This window comes from Catharus ustulatus, chromosome 30 (assembly GCF_009819885.2).
Source record: "Catharus ustulatus isolate bCatUst1 chromosome 30, bCatUst1.pri.v2, whole genome shotgun sequence".
In the NCBI taxonomy this organism is placed as follows: domain Eukaryota; kingdom Metazoa; phylum Chordata; class Aves; order Passeriformes; family Turdidae; genus Catharus; species Catharus ustulatus.
Window position 1 is genome coordinate 2,694,220 of NC_046250.1, and position 11,288 is coordinate 2,705,507.

The following is an 11,288-nucleotide window of genomic DNA, read 5'->3' on the forward strand; positions in this document are numbered from 1 at the left end:
CCCGCGGGGTGTCACGTGACCCGGGGGGTGACGTCATTTCGCTCGCTGACGTCACATCCACGCAGCGTTGAATGACGTCATGGAGCAGCACCCTTATGTGGCACACCCCCAATCCGTGACATCATGGGAGCGCGGGTGTTGTCACAAAAAAAAAAAATCCGCATCCTGTGACGTCACTCACGCATTGATGCGTCTGCCTTATGACGTCACAAAGCCGCGCCCCGTGATGTCACAGAGTGTGCACACAACCTATGATGTCACAGCTCGTACACCCCCGCTGTGATGCCATATAGAACTAGTCACACTCATGACGTCATCCATATAATGACGTCATCCATATAATGAGCTCATCCATATAATGACGTCACCCACGCGATGACGTCACCCACGCGATGACGTCACCCGCAGTTCCGCCGTGCCCCGCGCGGTGTCGCTCTCTGCCCCCATCGATCGCTCGGCGCTCCCTCCCTCCCTCCCTCGCTCGGTCCCCGCGGGACGGTCCCGTCAGGCCGCTCAGCCGAGCGCCGAGATGAGCCTGGCCGAGGGCCGCGCCCCGCGGAGAACGGCCGGGAATCGCCTCTCGGGGCTGCTCCAGGCCGAGGAGGAGGACGAGTTCTACCAGACCACCTACGGCGGCTTCAACGAGGCGAGCGGCGGCGGCGGGGGGCGGCGGGGAGCGGGGCGGGGAGCGGCGGGAGCGGGGCCGAGCTCTGAGGGGAGCGGGGCCGAGCTCTGAGGGGAGCGGCGGGAGCGGGGCCGAGCTCTGAGGGGAGCGGCGGGAAACGTGAGGGGATGAGGGAGGGTGCGGGTCCCGGGTGGGGATTTAAAGGGAATGTGGGGATTTGAAGGGGATGGGAACCCCTCAGGTGGGGTCTGTGGGGTGAGTGAGCCCAAATTCCACAGGAATCCAGGGATAATGGGTCCATAGGAACCCCTCAGATGGGTTTTTTGGGATAAGAGATCCCAAATTCCACAGGAATCCAGGATGACGGGTCCATGGGAACCCCTCAGATGGGATTTTTGGGGTAAGGGATCCCAAATTCCACAGAAATCCAGGGATAACGGGTTCAAGGAACCCCTCAAATGGGCTTTTTGGGATAAGACATTCCAAATTCCACAGAAATCCAGGGATAACGAGTCTATGGGAACCCCTCAGATGGGGTTTTTGGGATGAGTGATCCCAAATTCCACAGGAATCCAGGGATGATAAGCACCACAGGGATCTCTCAGTGGGATTCCCAACATTCCCAACATTCCCAACATCCCACTGGAATCTGAGGACAACAAGCACCATGAGGATCCCTCAGTGGGATTCCCAATCCCACACTCCCAAAATCCCAAACATTCCCAACATCCCCACAGGAATCTGGGGACAAGGAGCACCTCAGGGATCCCTCAGTGGGATTCCCAATCCCACATTCCCCAAATCCCACAAGAATCCAGGGATGATGAGCACCACGGGGATCCCTCAGTGGGATTCCCAACATTCCCAAAATCCCACTGGAATCTGGGGACGACGAACACCATGAGGATCCTTCAGTGGGATTCCCATTCCCAACATTCCCAACACCCCACAGGAATCAGGGGACAACAAACACCATGGGGTTCCCTTGGTGGGATCCATAGTTCCCAGTTCAATATTCCCAATATCCCACAGGAATCTGGGGATGACGAACACCACGGGGATCCCTCAGTGGGATTCCCAATCCCAGATTCCCAACATTCCCAACATTCCCAACATTCCCAAAATCCCACAGGAGTCCGGTGACGACGAGTACCGCGGGGAGCACTCGGACAGCGATGACGAGGTGGACTCGGACTTCGACATCGACGAGGGCGACGAGCCGGGCTCGGAGCAGGACGAGGCCGAGCCCCGGCGCCGCCGCCGCGTCCTCACCAAGGCCTACCGGGTACTGAGCCACCCCTGGGGCTTTTCCAGGGAAAACCAGCCCCCAATCCCTCGTTTTGGGGGGTTCATCCCGGGTTTGTGTCCCCCAGGAGCCGCTCAAGAGCCTGCGCGCCAAGAAGGCGGAGGGGCCGCGGGGAGGAGCGCAGAAAGGCCGGGAGGTGAAATCCGTGCCCCTGGAGCTGCAGGAGGATGTGGGAGACAGTGAGTGTGGGGTGGGGAGGGGTGGGAGAAGGGAGGGGGTGATCCCAGATGGGAATGGGATCTTCTGGGAGAGGTCCTGGTGCTCCAGGGGGTGGGAATGGGATCTCGTGGTGATCCCAGATGGAATGGGATCCTCTGGGAGAGTTTGTGGTGCTCCAGGGGGTGGGAATGGGATCCCATGGTGATCCCAGCTGGAAATGGGATCTTCTGGGAGAGTTCCTAAAGCTCCAGGGGTTGGGAATGGGATCTCATGGTGCCTCAGGGATTGGGAATGGGATCTCATGGTGCCTCAGGGGTTGGGAATGGGATCCCATGGTGATCCCAGCTGGAAATGGGATCCTCTGGGAGAGTTCCTAAAGCTCCAGGGTTTGGGAATGGGATCTCCTGGTGATCCCAGCTGGGATGGGAATGGGATCTCAGGGATCTCATGGTGATCCCAGCTGGAAATGGGATCCTCTGGGAGAGGTCCTGGTGCTCCAGGGGTTGGGAATGGGATCTGTGGTGATCCTAGCTGGGATGGGATCCTCTGAGAGAGTTCTTGGTTCTCCTGGGGTTGGGAATGGGATCTCATGGTGCTCCAGGGATTGGGGATGGGATGCCATGGTGATCCCAGCTGAAAATGGGATCCTCTGGGAGAGTTCCTGGTGCTCCAGGGGTTGGGAGTGGGGTGGGAGCAGGGGGGGGGTGATCCCAGATGGAAATGGGATCTTCTGGGAGAGGTCCTGGTGCTCCAGGGGTTGGGAATGGGATCTGTGGTGATCCCAGCTGGGATGGAAATGGGATCCTCTGGGAGAGCTCCTGGTGCTCCAGGAGTTTGGAATGGGGTGGGAACGGGGTCTTGGTGATCCCAGTTGGAAATGGGATCCTCTGGGAGAGCTCCTGGTGCTCCAGGGGTTGGGAATGGGATCCCATGATGCTTCAAGGATTGGGAATGGGATCTCATGGTGATCCCAGCTGGGATGGGAATGGGATCTCAGGGATCTTCTGGTGATCCCAGCTGGAAATGGGATCCTCTGGGAGAGTTCCTATTTTTCCAGGGATTGGGAATGGGATCTTGGGGATCTCATGGTGATCCCAACTGGGATGGGAATGGGATTTCAGGGATCTTCTGGTGATCCCAGATGGAAATGGGATCCTTTGGGAGAGTTCCTGGTGCTCCAGGGGTTGGAAATGGGATCCCAGAGATCTGATGATGATGCAGAGGTTGGGAACAAGATCCCATGGGCAAACTCCTGGTTCTCCAGGGGTTGGAAATGGAATCCCAGGGATCTCAGGGTGATCCAAGGGTTGGGAACAGGATCCTCTGGGAGAGCTCCACGTTCTCCAAGGGCTGGGATTGGGATCTGGGGATCCCATGGGAGAACTCCTGGTTCTCCAGGGGCTCTGTGGGTCAGGATCAGGATCTCAGGGATCTGTGGGTCAGGATCAGGATCTCAGGGCTCTCTGGATCAGGATCTCAGGGATCTCTGGGATCCCATGGGAGCATTCCCAGGATCCCAACTGATCCCATGTCCCCGCAGGCCGGAAGCACACGCGCCAATCCACCACGGAGCACACCCGGCAAACATTCCCTGGGAATGTGATCCCATGGGAGAACTCCAGGGGCTCTGTGGGTCAGGATCAGGATCTCTGGGTCAGGATCAGGATCTCAGGGATCCCATGGGTGATCCAGCTGATCCCATATCCCTGCATGGAAGCACACGCGCCAATCCACCACGGAGCACACCTGGCTGACATTCCCTGAAAGTGTGATCCCATGGGAGAACTCCTGGGGCTCTGTGGGTCAGGATCAGGATCTCAGGGATCCCATGGGAGCATTCCCAGGATCCCAACTGATCCCATGTCCCTGCAGGCAGGAAGCACATGCGCCAATCCACCACGGAGCACACCTGGCTGACATTCCCTGGGAATGTGATCCCATGGGAGAACTCCTGGTTCTCCAGGGGCTCTGTGGGTCAGGATCAGGATCTCAGGGATCCCATGGGTGATCCAGTGATCCCATGGCTGATCCCATGTCCCTGCAGGCAGGAAGCACATGCGCCAATCCACCACGGAGCACACCCGGCTGACATTCCCTGAAAATGTGATCCCATGGGAGAACTCCTGATTCTCCAGGGGCTCTGTGGGTCAGGATCAGGATCTCAGGGATCTCTGGGTCAGGATCAGGATCTCAGGGATCTCTGGGTCAGGATCTCAGGGATCTCTGGGTCAGGATCAGGATCTCAGGGATCTCTGGGTGATCCAGTGATCCCATATCCCTGCAGGCAGGAAGCACATGCACCAATCCACCACGGAGCACACCCGACAGACATTCCCTGGGAATGTGATCCCATGGGAGAACTCCTGGGGCTCTCTGGGTCAGGATCAGGATCTCAGGGATCTCTGGGTGATCCAGTGATCCCATGTCCCTGCAGGCAGGAAGCACATGCGCCAATCCACCACGGAGCACACCCGGCAGACGTTCCTGCGGCTCCAGGAGCGCCAGGTGCAATCCAAGAGGAAAAAGGGAGGCACCAGCTACGAGCGGCCCCTGACCCAAGAGGAGCTGCTGGAGGAGGCCAAGATCACTGAGGAGATCAACCTGCGCTCCCTGGGTGAGCTGGGAGTGGGAATGGGATGATGGGAATGGGAATGGGATACTGGGAATGGGATACTGGGAATGGGATCCTGGGAATGGGATACTGGGAATGGGATACTGGGAATGGGATACTGGGAATGGGATACTGGGAATGGGGTACTGGGAATGGGAATGGGGTACTGGGAGTGGGAATGGGGTACTGGGAATGGGAATGGGGTACTGGGAATGGGATACTGGGAATGGGATCCTGGGAATGGGATCCTGGGAATGGGAATGGGATACTGGGAATGGGATACTGGGAATGGGAATGGGAATAGGATTCTGGGAATGGGAATGGGATGCTGGGAATGGGATACTGGGAATGGGATACTGGGAGTGGGAATGAAACAGGGACATTGGGAATGGGATACTGGGAATGGGATACTGGGAATGGGAATGGGATACTGGGAATGGGATCCTGGGAATGGGAATGGGATACTGGGAATGGGAATGGGATACTGGGAATGGGATACTGGGAATGGGAATGGGATACTGGGAATGGGATACTGGGAATGGGAATGGGGTACTGGGAATGGGAATGGGATACTGGGAATGGGAATGAAACAGGGACATTGGGAATGGGACAGGAACATCAGGAATGGCACCAGGACAGCAGGAATGGGACAGGGACACTGGGAATGGGACTGGGACACTGGGAATGGGACTGGGACTGGGGCAGGGACCTCAGGAATGACACTGGGACTGGGGCAGGGACACTGGGAATGGCATCAGGACAGCAGGAATGGGACAGGGACACTGGGAATGGGACTGGGAGTGCGACAGGGACCTCAGGAATGGCACCAGGACAGCAGGAATGGGATGGGAAAAGGGACAGGGACAGTGGGAATGGCACCGGGATGTCAGGAATGGGACAGGGACCTCAGTGATGGCACAGAGATCCCAGGAATGGCACAGGGATCTCAGGAATGGCACAGGGACCTCAGGAATGGCACAGGGATCCCAGGAATGGCACAGGGATGTCAGGAATGGCACAGAGATCCCAGGAATGGCACAGAGATCCCAGGAATGGCACAGAGATCCCAGGAATGACACAGGGATGTCAGGAATGACACAGGGATCCCAGGAATGACACAGGGATACCAGGAATGGCACAGGGATCCCAGGAATGGCACAGGGATGTCAGGAATGACACAGGGATCCCAGGAATGGCACAGGGATCCCAGGAATGACACAGGGATGTCAGGAATGACACAGGGATCCCAGGAATGGCACAGGGATCCCAGGAATGGCACAGAGATGTCAGGAATGACACAGGGATGCCAGGAATGTCTCAGAGATCCCAGGAATGGCACAGGGATCCCAGGAATGGCACAGGGATCCCAGGAATGGCACAGGGATCCCAGGAATGACACAGAGATCTCAGGAATGACACAGGGACCTCAGGAATGACACAAGGATCCCTTTCCTGCCCCCATTCCCACCCCCATTCCCAATCCCAGAGAACTACGAGCGCCTGGAGGCCGACAAGAAGAAGCAGGTGCAGAAGAAGAGGAAAATCGTGGGCCCCGTGATCCGTTACTGGTCCCTGACCATGCCCCTGCTGCCCGAGCCCGGCCGCGACGACCCCGTGGACGTGGAGGGGTGAGTGGCACCAGAATCCCAAATCCCAGCCTGGAGCCTCCCCTGGAGCTGCTCCAGAGGGATTGGGCAGAGCCCCAAATCCCAAAATTCCAGTTTTGGGGTGGATTTGGATCCCAACCTGGAGATTTGTCTTTGGTTTGTCCCAGTTTGGACACTAGACCCAAATCCTGTGGGGAAAAGAAAGGTTTGGAGATGATTATGGAGCTCCCAAATCCCAAAATTCCAGTTTTGGGGTGGATTTGGATCCCAACCTGGAGATTTCTCTTTGGTTTGTCCCAATTTGGACATGGGACCCAAATCCTGTGGGTTTGGACATGACTTTGGAGCTCCCAAATCCCAAAATTCCAGTTTTGAGGATGGATTTGGGTTCTTGATCCCAACCTGGAGATTTCCCTTTGGTTTCCTTCCTCACTTGGGGAAGGAAAAGGACCTTGGAGCCCCCAAATCCCATGGGAAAGGAAGGGTTTGGAGATGATTCTGGACCTCTCAAATCCCAAAATTCCAGTTTTGGGGTGGATTTGGGTGCTGGATCCCAACCTGGAGATTTCCCTTTGGTTTGTCCCAACTTGGACACCAGACCCAAAGGTTTGAAGACGACTTTGAAACCCCCAAATCCCAAAATTCCAGTTTTGAGGATGGATTTGGGTGCTGGATCCCAACCTGGAGATTTCCCTTTGGTTTGTCCCAATTTGGACACCAGACCCAAATCCTGTGGGGAAAAGAAAGGTTTGGAGATGACTTTGGAGCTCCCAAATCCCAAAATTCCAGTTTTGAGGATGGATTTGGGTTCTTGATCCCAACCTGGAGATTTTCCTTTGGTTTGTCCCAACTTGGACATGGGACCCAAATCCTGTGGGTTTGGAGATGACTTTGGAGCTCCTAAATCCCAAAATTCCAGTTTTGAGGATGGATTTGGGTTCTTGATCCCAACCTGGAGATTTCCCTTTGGTTTCCTTCCTCACTTGGGGAAGGAAAAGGACCTTGGAGCCCCCAAATCCCATGGGAAAGGAAGGGTTTGGAGATGATTCTGGACCTCCCAAATCCCAAAATTCCAGTTTTGGGGTGGATTTGGGTTCTTGATTCCAACCTGGAGATTTCCCTTTGGTTTGTCTCAACTTGGACACCAGACCCAAAGGTTTGAAGACGACTTTGAAGCCCCCAAATCCCAAAATTCCAGTTTTGGGGTGGATTTGGGTATTGGATCCCAACCTGGAGATTTGTCTTTGGTTTGTCCCAACTTGGACACTAGACCCAAATCCTGTGGGGAAAAGAAAGGTTTGGAGATGATTATGGAGCTCCCAAATCCCAAAATTCCAGTTTTGAGGGTGGATTTGGGTGCTGGATCCCAACCTGGAGATTCCTCTTTGGTTTGTCCCAACTTGGACACTGGACCCAAAGGTTTGAAGACGACTTTGAAACCCCCAAATCCCAAAATGCCAGTTTTGGGGTGGATTTGGGTTCTTGATCCCAATCTGGAGATTACTCTTTGGTTTGTCCCAACTTGGACATGGGACTCAAATCCTGTGGGAAAAGAAAAGTTTGGAGATGACTCTGGAGCTCCCAAATCCCAAAATTCCAGTTTTGAGGATGGATTTGGGTTCTTGATCCCAACCTGGAGATTTCCCTTTGGTTTCCTTCCTCACTTGGGGAAGGAAAAGCACCTTGGAGCCCCCAAATCCCATGGGAAAGGAAGGGTTTGGAGATGACTTTGGGGTTCCCAAATCCCAAAATTCCAGTTTTGGGGTGGATTTGGGTACTGGATCCCAACCTGGAGGTTTCTCTTTGGTTTGTCTCAACTTGGACATGGGACCCAAATCCCGTGGGGAAAAGAAAGGTTTGGAGATGATTCTGGAGCTCCCAAATCCCAAAATTCCAGTTTTGGGGTGGATTTGGGTATTTGATCCCAACCTGGAGATTTCCCTTTGGTTTGTCCTAACTTGGACACCAGACCCAAAGGTTTGAAGATGACTTTGAGGCCCCCAAATCCCAAAATTCCGGTTTTGGGGGTGGATTTGGGTATTGAATCCCAACCTGGACATTTGTCTTTGGTTTGTCCCAACTTGGACACCAGACCCAAATCCCGTGGGGAAAAGAAAGGTTTGGAGATGATTCTGGAGCTCCCAAATCCCAAAATTCCAGTTTTGAGGGTGGATTTGGGTGCTGGATCCCAACCTGGAGATTTCCCTTTTCTTTCCTTTTCAACTTGGGGAGGAAAAAGACCTTGGAGCCCCCAAATCCCATGGGAAAAGAATTTTTTGAGCACCACCATGGAACCCCCAAATCCTCTTGGACTCATGGATTTTTGGGCACCACTTGTCAATCTCAAATCCCCCGTTACAGTCACAGTTTTTGAGACCACAAACCCCATTGGAATTTCAGATTTTGAGACCCCAAACCCCATTGGAGTGGCAGTTTTTGGGCACCACCTTGGCACCCCAAATCCCTTTGGAGTCACAGTTTTTGAGACCCCAAATCCCATTGGAATTTCAGATTTTGAGACCCTCAAACCCTATTGAAGTCACATTTTTTGGGCACCCCAAACCCTTTGGTGCACCTGAATAAATTCCACCACCCCACCCCACCCTCTCCCCCTCCCATTCCAGGCTGGACCCCGACTCCCACCCCACCACCGCCCCGCCGTCCCCGGGGAAATGCTCCCGCACCTTCATCTCCTTCAGCGACGACGCCACCTTCGAGCGCTGCTTCCCCAAATCCAAACCTCCGCGGCTGCCGGTGCGGGAGCTGTGCCCGGTCACCCACAAACCGGCTCTTTACCGGGACCCCATCACCGACATCCCCTACTCCAACGCCCGCGCCTTCCGCATCATCCGCGAGGCCTACAGGAAATACATCACGGCCCACGGGCTGCCCAGCGCCGCCGCCGCCGCCATGGCCGCGCCCGGGGACAGCCCCGGGGCGCGCCCGGGGAGGCAGAAAATCGTCATCAAGCAGAGCGTTCCCAGCGCCTGAAATCTGGGATTTGGGATGTTGGGGGGTTGGGATTTCAGGATTGACGGCGGTGATGGATTTGTTGAGGGGTTTCTCATCCAAAATGGTGGAAAACGGTCATGAGACAAAGTGTTCCCAGATTCTGAAATCCTGGGATTCTGGGGTATTGGGATATTGGGTTGTTGGGATGTTGAGATATTGGGATTTCAGGATTTGGGATGTTGGGAGACGGTGTCATCAACACCGGTGGTTTCGTTGAAGGATTTCCATCCAAAATGGCGGAAAACGGTCATGAAGCAAAGTGTTCCCAGTGCCTGAAATCCTGAGGTTTTGGGGTGTTGGGATTTTGGGATTTGGGATCTTGGGATGTTGGGATTTCAGGATTTGGGATATTGGGAGATGGCGTCATCAACAGCGATGGTTTTGTTGAAGAGTTCTCATCCAAAATGGCGGAAAACGGTCATGAGGCAAAGTGTTCCCAGTTTCTGAAATCCTGGAATTCTGGGGTGTTGGGATTTCAAGATTTGGGATCTTGTGACGTTGGGATTTAGGGGTGTTGGGATTTTGGGATTTCAGGATTTGGGGCGTTGGGAGATGGCGTCATCCACAGCGATGGTTTCGTTGAAGAGTTCTCATCCAAAATGGCGGAAAACGGTCATGAAACAAAGTGTTCCCAGTGCCTGAAATCCTGGGATTCTGGAGTTCTGGGATTTTGGGATTTTGGGTTGTTGGGATATTGGGATTTCATGATTTGGGATGTTGGGAGATGGCATCGTCAACAGCGATGGTTTTGTTGAAGGGTTCCCGTCCAAAATGGCAGAAAACGGTCATGAAGCAAAGTGTTCCCAGTTTCTGAAATCCTGGGATTCTGGGGTGTTGGGATTTCAAGATTTGGGATTTTGGTGTATTGGGATTTGGGGTATTGGGATTTTGGGAGATGGGATCATCCACAACCATGGTTTCGTTGAGGAAGGCACACCAAGGACGTCAAAAAATCACCAAGAATTGCCCAAAATCCCAGTGCCCGAAATCCCAGGATTTTGGGATGTTGGGGTTTAGGGATATCAGGATTTGGGATTTAGGGATATCAGGATTTGGGATTTAGGGATATGGGATCTTTGGGAATGATGTTTTTTTGGGGGGTCACTGTTCACCAGGGGTGTTGGAGGAGGAAATAAAACGGAGTTGGGGGTTGGTTTGTGTGGGGTGGTGGGAGATCCCACAAAAATTTGGGATGGGAGCCACTTTTTCCAGGAAATCCTACAGAAAATTTGGGGTGGGATCCCTTTTTCCAGGAAATCCTATAGAAAATTTGGGATGGGAGCCCCTTTTAGAGGAAATCCTACAGAAAAATTGGGATGGGATCCCTTTATTTTCGAGGAAATCCTATAAAAAATATGGAATGGGATCCCTTTTTCCAAAGAAATCCTACAATCAACAAACTTCACGAACCCTTTATTTTCCAGGACACCCTACAAAACTCTTTATGGGATCCCCTTTTTCCAGAAAAATCCTAAAATAAACTTTATGGGATCCCCTTTTCCTGAAGACCCTACAAAATTCATTCCTCCAAATTTGGGGCTTGTGGGGTCAAATCCTGCTTGATTTTTGTAGGGTTTGTAGGATTCAGGATGGAACCTGAAGGTCTTTGGGGTGAGAGACTTGTAGGATCTATAGGATTTGGGAAATTTTTGGGGTCAGAGACTTTTAGGGTTTATAGGATTGGGGCAGGATCCACTGTCCCTTTGCCCCTGGTGGTTTTTGGGATCAGAGTTTTGTAGAATTTCCAGGATTTGGGAATGACCCCGGCGTTTTTTAGGGTCAGAAACTTATGGGGTTTATAGGATTGGGGCAGGAGCCGCTGTCCCTTTTATCTCTGGCAGTTTTTGGGATCAGAGACTTGTAGGGTCTATAGGATTGGGGCAGGAGCCGCTGTCCCTTTGCCCCACAGGTTTTTGGGGTCAGAGACTTGTAGGATCTATAGGATTTGGGAAATTTTTGGGGTCAGAG

At 53.6% G+C, this 11,288-nt stretch overlaps 1 protein-coding gene across 1 annotated transcript; it reads left to right on the forward strand.

The window, feature by feature from the left end:
- Positions 1-482: 482 nt before the first annotated feature.
- VPS72 (vacuolar protein sorting 72 homolog) lies at positions 483-10,820 on the forward strand. The gene is made up of 6 exons (XM_033082947.1): positions 483-646; positions 1,758-1,910; positions 1,999-2,110; positions 4,525-4,704; positions 6,188-6,329; positions 8,933-10,820. The coding sequence occupies exons 1-6, from the start codon at positions 530-532 to the stop codon at positions 9,297-9,299; spliced, it is 1,071 nt and encodes a 356-aa protein (XP_032938838.1). The 5' UTR covers positions 483-529; the 3' UTR covers positions 9,300-10,820.
- The last annotated feature ends 468 nt before the right edge of the window (positions 10,821-11,288 follow it).